The sequence below is a fragment of the Pelmatolapia mariae genome, linkage group LG16_19 (assembly GCF_036321145.2).
Source record: "Pelmatolapia mariae isolate MD_Pm_ZW linkage group LG16_19, Pm_UMD_F_2, whole genome shotgun sequence".
Classification (NCBI taxonomy): Eukaryota; Metazoa; Chordata; class Actinopteri; order Cichliformes; family Cichlidae; genus Pelmatolapia; species Pelmatolapia mariae.
In genome coordinates, this window is record NC_086241.1 from 61,129,279 (window position 1) to 61,146,463 (window position 17,185).

Consider the following 17,185-nt stretch of genomic DNA (forward strand, 5'->3'; position numbering starts at 1 on the left):
CATAAACAGCAGGCAATTTGAGGTGTGGCTAAACAACCTAATACTTCAAATATGCTTTAAAGCTGCAGTTACATGATATGTACTGAGATTTCTTGTGTTGTCAAACCCAACTTAACACAAGAGCTTTGAAATCTTATCAGAATTCTAATGAAATCATTTGGTTTGTTGCTGGATTCCTGGTGATGCAAATTTATATTTAAAACGGTCAGGGTTGATTTAAATGAGTGAAACCAATGTTTGCATATGAACCAGAAAGCATTTTTTTTATTTCACAGAAAAAAGAACAAAACTGTTTAATCTCAAAACACTTTGGAAATTTGCTTTTTTATTTTTGACATCTCATTGCAGGCCAGGAAAACATACCCATCCATTAAAACGTGCCCCTTTTCTGTTACACAAAAACAAAGTTAAAAGAACAGTATTCACCTCATCAATGAAACCTTCCACAGTGTCTTACAACATCATCAACCACTAGTCCAGTTACTGCACGGTGATATTTCAATGCCATCCTATAGACAGAGAAGAAAAAAAAAGACTGGTGCCTTCAGAAGTGATTTGTATGATTATGTTTTTTTTTTTAATAATTCTTTTACAGAATTAAGACATGTATTAATACGACAAAATGACAGAACCAATTTTGAGTCGCGTCCCCGTGACAACCAACAACATCATCATCAGTGTGCACACCATCTGTGCACACGGGTGTGAAGAGGATGCGCAGCCTGGCTTCGGCACGGCAACATGCACAGCACACAAACACACACTGGCCAACGTTTCAACTCAATAAGTCCTGGCAGATAAAACCAAAAACACAACCAAATGAACAATATAAACAGCCACTAAAGGCAGGGATAAAATTAAGAACACTGGCACTTCCTTTTGTTCATGAATACCTGTTCAACTGAGGACCAAAATATTTCCTGTTGCAGGATTTTTACAAAGGGACAGATAACAAAGTGACCCCCTGTGACTTACAAAAAAAAGAAAAGAAAAGAAGAAAAAAAGAAATAAAAGCTTCACACTTCCACTGGCTCAGACGAAGCGACTGCAGATAACCTGTAGATGAGATGTGAGAGTTGTATTGTCATGCTTTTTACCCCCCAGGACACCTAAACTGTGTCTATGTAAACATACACTGAAAGTTATGTACATAATCTGTTTTGTGTTGCATCTGAATTGGGACAGCAAGCCCCTCCAACTGTCCTCCCTATTGTGCAGCAGTGGACCCATCGCTCTTCATTGAATATATGTGTGTGTGTGTTTATATGTAAGAGAGAGATAGTGTGAGAGAAAGAGAGATAGCGTGAGGTGAGCATGTGTGGTCCAGGGCCAGGAAAAGAGCATCCGATTCAGCCACGAGACGTATTTACAACACTGCTCACCACAAAGGAAGAACACTGAGGAAGAGGAGGAGGAGGAAAGAGTGCTGAGAAATTAAAGAAGGAACAACCACAGGGACTGGAGATTGACATCCCCCTTGTGGAAATACAGTGTCACTGCCATTTACTGTCCCCTACTCTAAAAAACTATTTTTTTTCAATATATTTTTTTTATATATTTTAAAACAGATGTTGCATCCAACCTCCTCTTTGGTAATCTCTTGGGTGATTTTAAAATTAGCCAAGAATCAATTCCCACATACACTTTTTTTTGCAAATGATTCAATAAACATGTTTTCTGACACTTTGGGGAGTTTCATATTTTTTAACTCTTGTTCTAAAAACAAAGCACCAGTCATGTGTTAAACGTAGTTCATTATTAATATCGGGCTACTTTCAAATTCAACCTGGAGCTACCTGCTGCTCTCACGCCCACACCAACAGCTCTCGATGCTGAGCAGTTTCACTCCAAACAGAGAACCGCTGACACTTGCTCTTTACATAATGACTACAGCAAAAGGAGGCCAAAATTACGCAACACATACAAAACTAATACAGTAATAATAATTCTAAGGAAGGAAACATTTGTAGACTTTGGCAAAGAAACATTTAATTACTTTAAAGCTGCACTAATGACCATTTCTTAACTATGAAATAAATTTATGGAAAGTGTATTGAAATTAATGAAAATTTTTAGCAGTTTTAGTAACTAAATGTTTGTGCTAAATGCCTGCAATTAATCGGAAATGAAGCTAGCCTTCTGCACACGTCAGGTAAACAAATTTTTCCTTTAAATATTCAGCGATAATTCAAAGAAAGTGAAAACTCTAAAGCTATCACATACTTTATTATTTCAGCCTTCAAGCTCAAGTAGACTGTATAAAAGATGGTCAAGTCCATGCATGAACTGGCCTGCAGGGGGTGACTTCTGTGGATGTATAATGAGCAAGAAGAAAAAATAACCCTGAAATCCTCACTCTGCAACCCCAGTAAACACTTACTGATGAATTCATGGGCTAATTGCTAGTTTCAGGTAATACTAAATAAAACATGAAGTTAATTTTCTGAGTTAGGATATCAGGAGTTTGCTGTCAGATGTTTGCTCATCATCTCCTGGTTTGAAACACAGAGAAGACAACAGCAATAATGCCCAGCTCATGTCATCATAACGAGACCAACCAATGGATGATGTGAGGATGGATATGTCCATCATTAACAGTCGACAGTGGGCGACATTGCACTCACAACCTGGTGGCTGGTTGCAGGATAGGTACCTAAATGTTCCACTCTAAATATTACACTTTGTTTTTTATTGGTTAAGGTAATTTCCAGGGTGTCTGTAGACCTCTTTAAATATATGTAGTTTGAATGCTTGAAGGAGCTAAAGCAGGGATGTCAAACTCATTTTACATCATAGGCCAAACACAGCCCATTCTGACCTCCAGGCTTTAGTTTGACACCTCTGCTCTAAATGACACGGTTGACATGGATGGATTATAACCCTAATAATAGTCTTTTCTAAACTTTAAAAATGTCTGCTTTAACCAAAATGTCACAGAAAAAAAATCAGTGAAATCCCACAAAACCTATTAACTTTGAAGGACCTTTTTTAACATAACCATGTGATGGTGAATGAAGGGCATCTGGTATAGCTAAAAAGCTAAGCGCACAACCAATCCATAGGAGAAACCTTTCTGTGACTGTACAGATAACTGAAAGAGAGATAAAGGCATCTTAGCCAAATTCAGTGGGTATGTGCTCCTGGAAAGCCCTTGATTCCATGATTCCAATCAATTAATGCAGCTTTAAAAAAAAATAGATAAATAAATAAAAACTCATGCACCATATAAGAAGGAAACGCTTGTGTTCTTCAGCAGAGCAAAGAGCTGGTGGTCGTGGGCAGCTGCAGCAAACGCCTTTCCCTCCACAGGCACTCTGTTCAGTCCATAACGACACCTTTTTATTGGCCTTTTGCACATGTACAAGTAGAATTCTCCAGAAGTCGAACTATACAGCAAAGTGCATGGAAGGAAAAGTACAAAAATACCTCTGAATTTATCTCTGCAGCAACACGTTTTTTTGTTTTTTTTCCTATTTTCAGATTTCTGATTGAAAAGGTGAAAACTTGAGTGAGACCAAGATATCAGTAAATAAATAAAATACAATGTCATACTTTTACCTAGGCAAGATACATAACTCTTAGAAATGTGAAGACATCGTTCCATAATATAGTTTATCCCCCACCCTCCCCTCCCACTTAGCCACAGCAATCCTCTGTTGTTAGAGCAGAAGGTGACCACATTTAAACAAATATTCAAAATATACAGAAAATATGGAAATATATTATATATAGATACGTTTAGAGTACGGAAGTAATGTTCAGGGCAGTTTGACCATGTTCACGGCGTCCACCTCTTCCCCTCCTGTTTGAATGGTGACTCGTCTGCCAGTATGAACGGCCGCTGTCGCTGCTGATTTTCCTCTTCGTGTAATTTCTAATAACTCTGCAGTGCTCCTTAGGAAACTATGCAAATAAAAATAAATACTATGAATCCATCCCACTGTCACTCAGCAACATATTCCCATTTTCACTATAATCATTTGTTTCTCCATAGATCTGAAAATAGTTCTTTGATTCCTCTTTGTGTCCTTGTGTGTTCGTTTTTTGTTTCGTTTATTTTTTGCATTTTTATCCCCAAAATACTTTTTTGTTTTTTAAAAAAAGTCATTCTCGTCAGATGTTGAGAAAAATATAGACCTCTGATTAACTCAACCCTCTCCGGATATAAGACTGCAGTCTCTTCCAGTGGAATGCAGGACCACCTATTGGCATCGGCATCTTCTGTATTAGGTGGTATCCCAATCCCAACTGTAAGCACACTCACACAGGCTCAAGGTCGCTCCTTTATCAGCCAGGCCTGTCGGCACTAGAGGGCAAGATACACACCTCCAAGCATCCTTACAGAAGGGGTTGAGAGAGGGAGAGGAGTAGGGAGGTGTAAAGGAAAACCCTCTCCTGTCCTTTCCATACAAGATTGACCTAAATTCCACAGTGAGAATTCACTCTTTTACCTCTAAAGTTGTACTTTAAACCCCTGTATGTTTGTGTTGTGTCACACTGGAGTCTTTTTTTGTTTGTTTAGAAGCCCTCTATATGACAGTAGGCCTCCAGACTGGAGAAGAGAATGTAAAGAAACCAGAGGCTGAAGAGGAAGGCTGACGTGGCCAGTCTGTGTCCCCGGGGCCCGCCCAGTTCTCCTCCGATGTGGGCCCGGCGCCGGTAAAGCAGCACCGAGATGGCCAGGAAGGCGAAGATGGTGAAGAGAGTGACAGAAAAGGCCAGCGAGCCGGCCTCCACCACAAACGGCTTCCCTTTCATGTGCCAGTAAATGGCCGCCACTGACCAGGCCATGCCGATTCCCAGGAAGACATTGACTGCGTTGCTGCCAGTCACATTCCCAATGGAGGCGTCTGCGTAGGTGTCCTGGACTGCTGCTACTTTACTGGCAAAGGTGTCTGTAGAGAGAAACCATCTGTCATGAATATTTTAATTTGATTTAATTATTTTAAATGTTGTGGATAAATCACAAAAGCTGTGATGGTGAAAGCAGCTGAATTTAAAGTGCATTTAATAAAGCAAGCATTAGAAACAAACAAAAATGGCAAACAGTGCTAAATATACTTATACAGGTATATCTATTTGCTATATTCATCAGTATTTTGAATAAATGAGCAGAAAGTCAAACTTTTCAAGACAAGTTTCATTATATTCTAACTTTTATGTGAAATTTTAATTAATCCATGAGTACATGTGACCCCACCACAAGTAGAGACACTGTATGCGAGAGACATTCAAAGAACCACAAATACAAATCTACAGGCCAGTTCTGCAAGAGCAAGGATGGCATTTATGTCAGTAACAAGCCACATCAGGAAAAACACGAGCTAATTGTGCTGATAAAGGTTCCTGTGTGGTGGGCAGCAGATTAGTGAAGTAAAGAGGAAGGTAAGTACACTGTAGACCAAGTTATTTCTACTCCATATGATACCAATCAGTGCAATATCCTCACAGCTCTGGCTATGAGTCATCCACATGTTCTTTAGTCTTTTCAGAGGTTTTAGAGGGGCAGCCAATCAGAAGAAGGCTGCCTTAATAGGAAGGAGAAGGGAGCTAAAACTGCTTATTCTAGACAGAAGTTGAACTGAGGGGCTGCACTAAGGCTCAGTGTAAGATAAATAAAGAAATGAGAATGAGCACAGGACAATGAATAGGCTTTAGAGTTAATGCTCTCTCCTCATTCGTTTATGGTAATGGAAAGGCATTTTCATAGCCCTTTTCTAATCTTACAAACCTTTTGAAGTGCGATACAAAGCTCTACAAATTTGATCCTTTTCACATATAAATTCATACAGCACATTTTCTATGGACTTAAGAATTTTATCTATTTGCATTTTGAATTACTAATTAACCTGAGATGCACGCTCTTTATTTTGGACTGTGGGAGGAAGCTGTGGCAAATCCACACAATAACAAGGAGAACATGCAAACTCCACCGTGTGAGGCTACAGTGTTGATCACAGCAACAGCTTCAAATAAGCGCAGAAAAACATAAAAACATTTTATGGCATTTAATTTATACATTTTCTAGAGCAGTACATATATGAGAATAAAAGAGTTAAAAGAGTCTTAAAAAAACCTTAATCTTAATTGCTTTGACTCAGTACTGGTAACATTAGATTTTGATTGAAATGCTGCTAAATCAGGTTTGATGGACTACATGTATATATATATATATATATATATATATATATATATATATATATATATGTATGTATATATATATATATATATATATATATATTAGTGCCACATATAGGACCTTTAATAGCAGAAAATGCTGATGCAGTCAGAGTTTTTGGTGACTTATTGTTCCTGTCAGGGTGGAAAATGTCATTTTGGAGTAAATAAGATCAGCAATCTTGATGACAAAGCATGTTTACTGTTTGAGCCCATGAAGTCACAATTTTCATAACAAAAATATGAACCACATATCCATCAAGCGACATAACAAATAATGAACACAATTTCAGGGCCCAGATTTGTACGTAATAAACATTTGTGTATTGAAAATGACATGTGCTTTTCAAAAACAGTTCCTTCTGCTACTCTTGAACTCACCTGGGACTGAGGTGCCGAGTGCCACAAAAACCACAGCAGTGACTGAGTCCTTTAGGCCAATAGTGCAGCCGAAGTGAGATGCCAGGTCGCCGATGACGGCCGTGAGCAGGCCGATTATAATGATAGAGATGGTGAAACACGCCCAGCCATTCATGTAGTCCGTGGGAGGAACACAAGCAAACAGGACCTTCCAGAAGACGGTCAGGAAGTGCATGACGTAGTCAAAACAGGAAGGAAGCCTTTCTTCCCCTGTGTCATCCTCGTCCTCATCTCCTGGGCAGAAGTGGGGCCGAGCGGGGGGAGACGGAGGGGGAAAATAGGATGACAGGAAGGAGCGGAGGGAAGAGGAGAGGATGGAAAAATAGCAGTATATTTGGACAAAGATAAACAGACAGCCGTGAAGCAGGAGAGGTAAATATTAAGTGAGGAGACAGGGAGCAATGAAGAAGAGAGAGACAGAAGATGAAGAAGCAAAGGGGAGTATGACACAGAAAGAAGGATGACAGATGATGAAGCAGAAAGTTGAGAGAGCGAAGAGGATAAAGAACCAAGAGTTGGAAAAAAGGGGTGAGATAAAGGATCCATAAAGTAAGTAGATAAGGGATGACAGAGGGGAAAGAAGAGAACAACATTTACTTAAAATGACATCTCAACTTATGAGACAGTGAGAACCATCTATCTGTCTGTCTGTCTGCACAGTTGTTTACATAACTAATCACATGGAAGAAACTTAATACATTTGGACACTTAGACATAAAGACAACCTGCTGAAGTTGAAAAGGACAAAAGGACAACAGGAGCAATTACAAATCCAAATTTTAATATTCCAGGGAGATAACGGAGGTCAAGCAAATGCAAACTACTAACACAGGCAGTGCAGAAAACTGGTGGGAAGGGAACAAATTTCAGAAGTAAAACTAACCAGGATGGATGAGAACTGATGATTACAGATTAAAACAAAAACCTATTGCAACAATAATGTTAAAAAGAATTAAAAACTACATTAGATATCAGAAAACTCTCATGAACTCTCCCTAAACCAAACTACAAAGTAATACTGGGCAGGTTTTAAAAAAGCAGTGCACATAGTACTGTAAATCAGCTGCCCTTGCAGAAACTCTGGGGTAACATAAGAGGGATTTTCAGGGGATTAACGCAGCCCTTTTGATTTGCAGGATGGCCAAGTGGCCAGAGAATGCTCCTTACGAGCGCATTCGGATAAAAGTTTCATCTCAGCAGCTGAAAATGTCCGTGGATACCCTCCTCAGGTGAAGGAACAGGGTACTCTCTGTGTCCCAGCGCCTCAAAGGAAACTTAACAGAAAGGCAGGGACACTGTCAGGACTCAAAGTGTCAGACTACGTGAACTGCATGCATTTTTCAGCCAGTGGTGGATCATGAAAAAATAAAGAGCATTGCAGGATTTAATATTTCAGCAGCAAAGTGACAAACCAAGGCCTTCGTGGCCCTCACTGTTGCGGCTTGACGTGATAGATGAGGTATGTGTTATGTACAAGACATTATTCAAGAGCTTTGCTTTCACCGATATGAGTTTTTGCAAACGAATAGTGGCGTCTATATTTTTAGACTGAAGACTGTGGCAAAGCAAACAGTGCTGCCAGAGTCTTCGCCTGATTAGATTCTTTCTTTATGTTAAATAATTACACAGAAAAATGCATAAAAGATAAATGGCTTGGCTTTGCATTTTGGAAAACATACCTTTTGCCTTTATTGTCATACATAGTCACATATAACATCTCATACTGAAGTAAAGTTTGGGTTTACAGCCCGCTCAGAGCGCATTACATTACCTGCACTGACTGTAATGGCCTCCATGAACTGCTCTCTCCAGGAGTTTGTTCCCACCACCAGAGCCAGGTTGGTCTTCTTGATAAGCTTATCCACTGTGCTCTGCATGACACGACACCAAAAACACAAATCAAATCCATCCATTATTTAGCCCCAGAGTTTATACTCTGCATCCATGGAGCCTCCTGAAGAAAAATACTCAAGCTTCACCACATGATGGCAGTGCTTTCCAATCCCTGATGACAAAAACCCGTTTAAAGCATGATAAAAACACACACACACCAGAAACAAACATGGAGGGTATATTTGGAGGGCAGAGGATGCATTAAAAGCAAATCACCTCCAGAAATAAATCTATGTGGGATGGGAAGCCTCGGAAGAGAAGCTGAAATTAGAAATATGTAGCTGTTCTTTTATGCAAGGTCGCAGCTGGATTAGTTATTATGATCTCTGTCTTACTACAACAACCATGTACGTGAAGCTATCTTCACCTTGTTTGAAGAGTAACCTTTCCCACCTTAAATTCGTACGATTCCTCAATAATGACTTCTAGCTTGGAGTGTTCTCCCAGCACCGGCTTCCCCATCTCCGCGATGCGCTTGGCTTCCTCCTCGTCAGAAGTCAGCTTCCTGTCTGGTACATCTGAGCAGACGGTGCAGGAGAGAGCAAAAGACAAAGGAATCAAAGTGAGAAAGATGACAATCAGAACAAGCAGACGCACAGCTGAGCATCGTGTGGTGTTGCACTTTGGAGCGCACAAACAAAAGATCAGAAGGTTGCTTTATTTGGAACTTTCATATTATGCTCAGAAAACACTTTTTATGTGCGGTGTTCAAGTCACATCTGTGAAAAACGAAAACAGTCATTGTGGCAAAGCATGAAAAGTCTCTCTGCATTGCATTTGGTGGTGAGCCAACTTAGTTGTGTAAAGGTTAGACAAACGCATTCTTTATCGATCACAGCAAAAACTCAACCCAGGCAAATATTGGGTGTAAACATTTTCCATTTTGCTTTCAATGATTCTGTTTTTATCCACATGTGCTGGACTTTACAGCAAATTTCATACTATAAGTCAGCACTTCATCAGGAAATCTGTCATGCTTTCTTGTTAGTCTTATAGGTATTTACTGTAAATTCCTCCATCTCCAAAAACATTGTAGCCTTCGGTCTCACTTGAGCTGACTGCTTTATAGACCTATTTGGTTTACTTCTGGCTCAGTATTTCTTGTATTTCAGAGACACAAGTCTCAAAAGCTCAGCATAATAAACCTGATACAGTATAACTCTGCATGTAGCTACGTGATATGAGAGGTGAGAAAGGGCATTCCCTGCTCAGTGTCCACATACTGGCTTTAAATGATATTACATGATCTTTACATGGCAGAGTAGAGCTTGTTCAGTTGTCAGTGAGATGAATGTTGTTGGTCTGCAAATTCAGTGGCTGATATGATTTTTACAGTTGGGAAAAGGTCAGCAGATTCATCTCAATGACAACAGAGTAGATCCATACACCGACGAAGACAGCTTGATATCGAAGAAAGTTCACGAAAATGAGTGAGTCTTAAGTTAGAATTATTTTATCAACCTTAGGAGGAATAATGAACTTTTAAGGATTTGACAGCTCAAGCTACAGCGCTCTAACAACAAAGTCCAGTAGGATGCTTTTAGAAGTATCTATTCTTATGCCTTGCTGTATTTTCTGTTATCCACACACTGTTCCACTTGTGGATGCTACAAACATGGCTGAAATTCCACAGAAGTGCAAGTAATTGAGAGATAAAAGCTAAAAACAAAACTTTATCTGACACATTGTTTTTCTACTCCTGTCTCTTTGTGATGACAGTGATAGTGGATATGCTTAATACAGCAGAATACATATTCTACAAGTCTCACTTAGTTCATGAAACTACAATCAGAAAAAGGCTGAACAAGTATGACTTATTTGGAAGGAGGACACATCCAAAGAAGACCATGGCAGGACAGCTTAGGATTGCAAAGCTGCGTATGACAAAACCAATGTGGAGATGTTTGGACAATATGCAGAGCACGTTTGATGAAAACCAAACACAGCTTATCAGCACAAACACCTCCTACTAAGGCATGGTGGTGGTTGGGTGAGTGTTTGGACTTGCCTTTCAGCCGCAGCTCCTGAACACCTTACAGTCACTGAATCAACCTGAATCAACCATGAACTCCTCTGTATACTGAGGTATTCCAGAGTCAGATATGAGGTAGTCTGTCTGACAGCTAAAGCTGGGCTGAAAGTAGGTCATGCAACAGGACAAAGATCCCAAGCACAAACAGAATGGCTCAAAAAGAAATGAATCAAGATGCTGCAAGGGCCCAGTCCAGACCTAAATCTGGCTGAAGTGCTGTAGTGAGACCTTAATAGAGCTGCACCTAAATGAATGCCGGGAAACCTCAATGAACTGAAGGAATCTTGTAAAGAAGATCGGGCCAAAATTCCTTCACAACATGAGCGACTGATAAAGTTATGCCAGAAACCATTACTTCCAGTTACTGATGCTAAAGGTGGTTCTGAGTTATAATCAATCATGGGGATGCACACTCCATGCACAGGAGTGCATGGAGTTTTTTGAAAACCTTCACATGACTGCACTTTCCAGTTTTTGAGGGACAGTTGGTTTAAAGAATCAGCAGCTAAGAGAGCTTGACTGAAGCAGAGGATAAACTGAGGGGCTCCACCAGGTCCCAGTATAAGATAAATGAAAAGTTTTGCAAGTAAAGCTGAAAGAGCAATAAACATGGAGATGGAAATGAGCATGACAGGTCCCCTTCAACTGTAATGTGGAAGCTCTGATGAATTTGCGTCCAGTCCATGTCTGCCTGTGTGCCTTAGAAGCAGCAATGCTTTACTGAGCTCCTAAGTACATTCCATCAAGCCCCATAACATCAGTCCTGTGCTGTTCAGCTCTATCAGTAAGGAGCCCTTGTGCATCCAAAGGCCTCTCATCCTACTCTGCGTATGACACCCCCACTGAGCCACCTGGTGCAGAGACCCTGTCATCTTTTATACGACTCCAGAGTTAGTCCTGCTGCTCTTTGCTGACAACATGCTTACCATTAAATATTAACATTGCCATTAACGATCACAGGCAAGTCCCCTTGATAGGAGGGCGCGTTTGCAAGTGCACACACGCGGGCATGCATAATATACCAGTGCATGAGTGCCTGCACACACACACAAACACACACTTTTAAGCTAAATCAATTACACATCCAAGACAGTGTGTACCCTCAACTCCTGACAGCATTTCTTTTGCTCATGTTTAAAATTTGATTATCCAGCCTTTCCTTGGCACAGTGCTGCACCACTACATGACACAATTTGCTTTACAAGGATGGGAAATATAATAATAACAGAACCACAAAGAGGTTATTAAATTTCTAATTTCAGGACTGTAGGTTTTTATCTTGATTGTTATCAACTGTTTGTACCTTGCTCTTGACTAGAGAACATAATTTATGGATTTGTGATTAATAATCCTCTGATTAGCATGCAAAACCATCATTAAGTGAAGAAGAGCGGTTCAAAGGAGCCATGTATTGTTTGTAACAATGACAAGAGAAGAGGACACGAGCGTGGGCATGCAGTTTATTTATACCAAACCTCTCAAGTATCAGTTCAGACTCAACATCTTTGATGGTGACAAAAAAATTGTCGTGATTTGGATTTCAGATCATTAAGGCCTCATGTTAAGACCACAGCACGCACAAGAGGTGATGTTAGTGGAGATTCTTATAGAGAAGGAATGGACAACTTACCATCCGCTAACAACAGGGCTGTTGATGGAGAGGAGAGAGGGAGGAGGAGGAGGAGGAGGAAGAGGGGAGGGAGGAAGGCATGGAGAAAACAGAAAATGCAATGAGCAATGGAAATGCAACAAAGAAACAAACAAGAAAGAAAAATGGTTAATAAGAAGGAGAGAAATGCGATGGCCTCGGAGAATTACTTTGTATTGACCCCGAGGTGCAACCGAAAGTTCGATTGGCTGATGAGGAGGAAGGATTATGGCACTTTGTAGCTTTTTACAAGCATTTATTATGTTCATTAGGGGGGAAACTGTTAGAAATCAACAAAGCTGTTGAAAGTTTTCCTTTCCCCCCCTTTTTTCATGTTTTTTACTCTCAGCTTTGGTCAGATAACTGAGAGTAAAGAGATGACAGTTTCATATGAACACATATTTAACAACAACGCTCATCTCCTAAACTACTAATGACCTCTCCTCCCCTACAAGCCCTTTAATAAACAGAAATAGTACGGTAAATACTAACCCCTGAAACAAGTTAATATGTGCATCAATTGCAAAAGTGCATTTGCTGTGGACATCTGCAAATCGTGAAATGTAACACTTCTATAAATACTGTATTATGTAAAAGCTAGATTCACTACTGTCAATATGGTGGAGGGGAGGATGACAAGAATTTATTTGGCAGCTTCTGTTAGGGGGTGTGGGCCGTGAAACAACAACAACAAAACCTGCATCAACCTGTCATGAATAGCTGCCAGCCACCCTAAAAACCCAATGAGTGTTTTAAAGAGTGTGTCACAAAAGCCTGCACGCTGCTTTTAAATTCTGCAGAGATTCAAAACTAAACACAAGCAGTTCATGAAAATTCCCTGAATTTAAAGATTTTAGTCATTTTAGTCATTTTCAGTTTAAACCTGCATTAATTGGTGCTTGGCCCCTCAGCAATGATCAATAATTGTCTTGTAATACACATGTGTGCATCAGCATCAGCAATCATTAATTTCTACCTAGCTGTTTGTGGTCACCACGCACTGCTGAGAACACTAGGTGGTTTTTCAGCTGCTAAATTTTCACCTTTGTGAACAAGCTAATCATAATCCAAAACATGGAGCCAATTATACTCAACTGCCCACATTGTTATTGGGTATTTCGTAATAACATACTTGAAACTATGAGCAAATATCTGTATTTAAATCTCTTTTTGGGCCGATCAAAAAATGTCACAGGACGACGAGGCTGTGATAAAAAAAAACATACACTTCTGCAGTATACAGTGGCTTGCAAAAGTATTCGGCCCCCTTGAACTTTTCCACATTTTGTCACATTACAGCCACAAACATGAATCAATTTTATTGGAATTCCACGTGAAAGACCAGTACAAAGTGGTGTACACGTGAGAAGTGGAACGAAAATCATACATGATTCCAAACATTTTTTACAAATAAATAACTGCAAAGTGGGGTGTGCGTAATTATTCAGCCCCCTGAGTCAATACTTTGTAGAACCACCTTTTGCTGCAATTACAGCTGCCAGTCTTTTAGGGTATGTCTCTACCAGCTTTGCACATCTAGCGACTGAAATTCTTGCCCATTCTTCTTTGCAAAACAGCTCCAGCTCAGTCAGATTAGATGGACAGCGTTTGTGAACAGCAGTTTTCAGATCTTGCCACAGATTCTCGATTGGATTTAGACACCAGACAGGTCAGGGATAAAGTTCTTGAGAAATTTAAAGCAGGCTTAGGCTACAAAAAGATTTCCCAAGCCTTGAACATCCCACGGAGCACTGTTCAAGCGATCATTCAGAAATGGAAGAAGTATGGCACAACTGTAAACCTACCAAGACAAGGCCGTCCACCTAAACTCAGAGGCCGAACAAGGAGAGCGCTGATCAGAAATGCAGCCAAGAGGCCCATGGTGACTCTGGACGAGCTGCAGAGATCTACAGCTCAGGTGAGGGAATCTGTCCATAGGACAACTATTAGTCATGCACTGCACAAAGTTGGCCTTTATGGAAGAGTGGCAAGAAGAAAGCCATTGTTAACAGAAAACCATAAGAAGTCCCGTTTGCAGTTTGCCACAAGCCATGTGGGGGACACAGCAAACATGTGGAAGAAGGTGCTCTGGTCAGATGAGACCAAAATGGAACTTTTTGGCCAAAATGCAAAACGCTATGTGTGGCGGAAAACTAACACTGCACATCACTCTGAACACACCATCCCCACTGTCAAATATGGTGGTGGCAGCATCATGCTCTGGGGGTGCTTCTCTTCAGCAGGGACAGGGAAGCTGGTCAGAGTTGATGGGAAGATGGATGGAGCCAAATACAGGGCAATCTTGGAAGAAAACCTCTTGGAGTCTGCAAAAGACTTGAGACTGGGGCGGAGGTTCACCTTCCAGCAGGACAACGACCCTAAACATAAAGCCAGGGCAACAATGGAATGGTTTAAAACAAAACATATCCATGTGTTAGAATGGCCCAGTCAAAGTCCAGATCTAAATCCAATCGAGAATCTGTGGCAAGATCTGAAAACTGCTGTTCACAAACGCTGTCCATCTAATCTGACTGAGCTGGAGCTGTTTTGCAAAGAATAATGGGCAAGGATTTCAGTCTCTAGATGTGCAAAGCTGGTAGAGACAGACCCTAAAAGACTGGCAGCTGTAATTGCAGCAAAAGGTGGTTCTACAAAGTATTGACTCAGGGGGCTGAATAATTACGCACACCCCACTTTTCAGCTATTTATTTGTAAAAAATGTTTGGAATCATGTAGGATTTTCGTTCCACTTCTCACGTGTACACCACTTTGTATTGGTCTTTCACGTGGAATTCCAATAAAATTGATTCATGTTTGTGGCTGTAATGTGACAAAATGTGGAAAAGTTCAAGGGGGCCGAATACTTTTGCAAGCCACTGTATGTTCACCTAGAATAAGCAAGCAGGCACTTGTGCACTTGCTGAAATATTCTTAGTCAGATGTGGTATTCTGTAACACAATGATGAAAATGTCTCTTGCAGCTGCTCAGAAACATCACTCCCCTTTCCCCACATTTTGATTAGACTTTTCCTGGTTGTTTATCTGCATGCCGTAGCTGCGGATCACCGACACACTCAGATGCCCTCGGCAAAGTTTAAACCATAACAAAAATGAAATCATAAAGAAAAAAACTGGGGGTTTGTAAAGTAATTTGGCAAGAAAGATAATTGCATGACAAATTATGCCATTAGTGAATGAAAAGCGAGGAGAAAAGCGTCCCTATGGCTTTCAGCCTCTAGAGGTTCACGGTGACAGCTCTACCTTTTTACATCTTCACGGTCAAATTCTCCTTAAATTTACAAACCAAAGACCACATTTTCACATGACTTAAAAAAAGGAATAGGACGACGAGCAGGAAGAAACTAAGCTGTCTACATCCAACATGAATGGACCGGCTGCTTACTGAAACCTTTTTCACTGAGACATGATACTAATTAACCTGTTTGTGTTCAGAGGCACCTTATCAACTCCCGAAATCAAATACAGTCCACAGTTAATCATGATTAGAAGCTAAGTGCATTAATTGCTATGGGTGACTTGCTTCATTATCATTTGTGGTAGCCGAGCTGTGTTGATCTTAGGCCAAATGTGGTAGAGTGTCCACACCACACTAAGTAATAATAGGATGACATTTAAAAAAAAACTGAGAAGGGAGCGTCTAGAATTTGCACATTTGGGTGCAGAAAATACACTAAAACAACTACACATTTTTAAAGTGGGCTTCTTAAAATCTCTAGCATGTATTAATTCATCAATAACTGTTCTGAACACCAGAATGATATCTATAAAGTACAAATGTTGTCTTTGGTGAACAAAAATTCAATTCAATTTACTTCTAATTTATTTATATAGCGCTGCTAAATGACAACAATAGATGCCTCAAGGTGTTTTATATTGTAAGATAAAGACCCCATAATACATAAATAAATGTTTCCAGGTAGGAAAGAAGTGTTTTTGCTCATTATTTTCTTCATAATGATGCTGATAATGCGATCTGGAATGGTACGAGGAAGTGAGCTGCATCTAAATGTTCCAATTTTCATGACATAAATGTAAGTTTTATTAATCTAGAAGAGCCATGTTTTGACTGCAAGGGCCACTGCTCATTTTTGTCTAACATGCACACAGAGATCATTGCTAGTTGGTCTCTTTTTATTAGTTGTTTATAAAAATACATAAAATGAGCTATGTGCATGTAGTCATAACTAGGGCCTCCAGTGAATGAAAGGCTATAGTGACATGCATTTTCTCAGGGGTCATGAAGCCCTCATGAAGTATGAGCTCGGGGGGTTTAGACAGATTGACAAAATGCTGGACTCTGATCCAAAAAAATGCTGTTTATTTGTGCAAATGCTCAATTACCTTAAGAACAAAATGCCCAGAATGTCAGTGTGTGTAGGAAGCCTCTATCCCGTATCATTTTTCACTTTCGGTGGATAATTTCTGAGCCATTTTCAGCACAACCATCAGCGTGTGCACCCACAGTCATGCCAAAAAGGGAGCAAACAAACTCACAAATCTATTATCAGACACATAAACAGGAGTGTTTTAAAGGCAGTGGGCTGGCAGTACTGACTGCACTCACAGGCCAGAGTGCTGTCATTTTGCCAGGAATACAACTGCGATAGGGAAGATTAACCTAAGAGATGTAATTGTAGAGGTGGAGGAGTGTGCTTGTGTGTGTGTAGACAGTGAATGTGTAAGTGGAGGGCTAGGGTATCTGTGTCTCTGTTTAATTGCCATCATCAGCATGCTCTTTTGTGTGCTCTGCCTCATCAGATCTGTCCGGCTACAAAAGAGTGAGTCCTCCTCTTGATGTTGCACACATCTGGACTCTGAGACCGGCATCAATACGACACTAATGGGGCGCCTTTTCTCTCTTTAGCTCATTACGGAAGAATCATCATTTGACTTACTGGGGCTACTCTGGTTGCCAAGGACAAAGTGGCTGTGCTGGGAGTGTTGTATGTGAATACATGAAGGAGTGGATGTATGTACGTATGGATTGGGGAAAG

At 40.3% G+C, this 17,185-nt stretch overlaps 1 protein-coding gene across 3 annotated transcripts in view; it reads right to left on the minus strand.

Moving 5' to 3' along the window:
• Positions 1-297: 297 nt before the first annotated feature.
• The window catches only part of slc8a3 (solute carrier family 8 member 3), a 134,580-nt gene continuing 117,692 nt past the window's right edge, over positions 298-17,185 (minus strand). The window contains exons 4-8 of one of the 3 annotated variants that reach the window (XM_063500095.1): positions 12,153-12,170; positions 8,884-9,008; positions 8,369-8,468; positions 6,559-6,831; positions 298-4,895 (exon numbers count right to left, since the gene is read on the minus strand). In XM_063500095.1, coding sequence (XP_063356165.1) covers positions 4,519-4,895; positions 6,559-6,831; positions 8,369-8,468; positions 8,884-9,008; positions 12,153-12,170 — 893 coding nt within the window. In that variant the 3' untranslated portion in view covers positions 298-4,518. The remainder of the gene's footprint in view (positions 4,896-6,558; positions 6,832-8,368; positions 8,469-8,883; positions 9,009-12,152; positions 12,171-17,185) is intronic. The other 2 variants (XM_063500096.1, XM_063500097.1) reach the window with 2 other exon arrangements.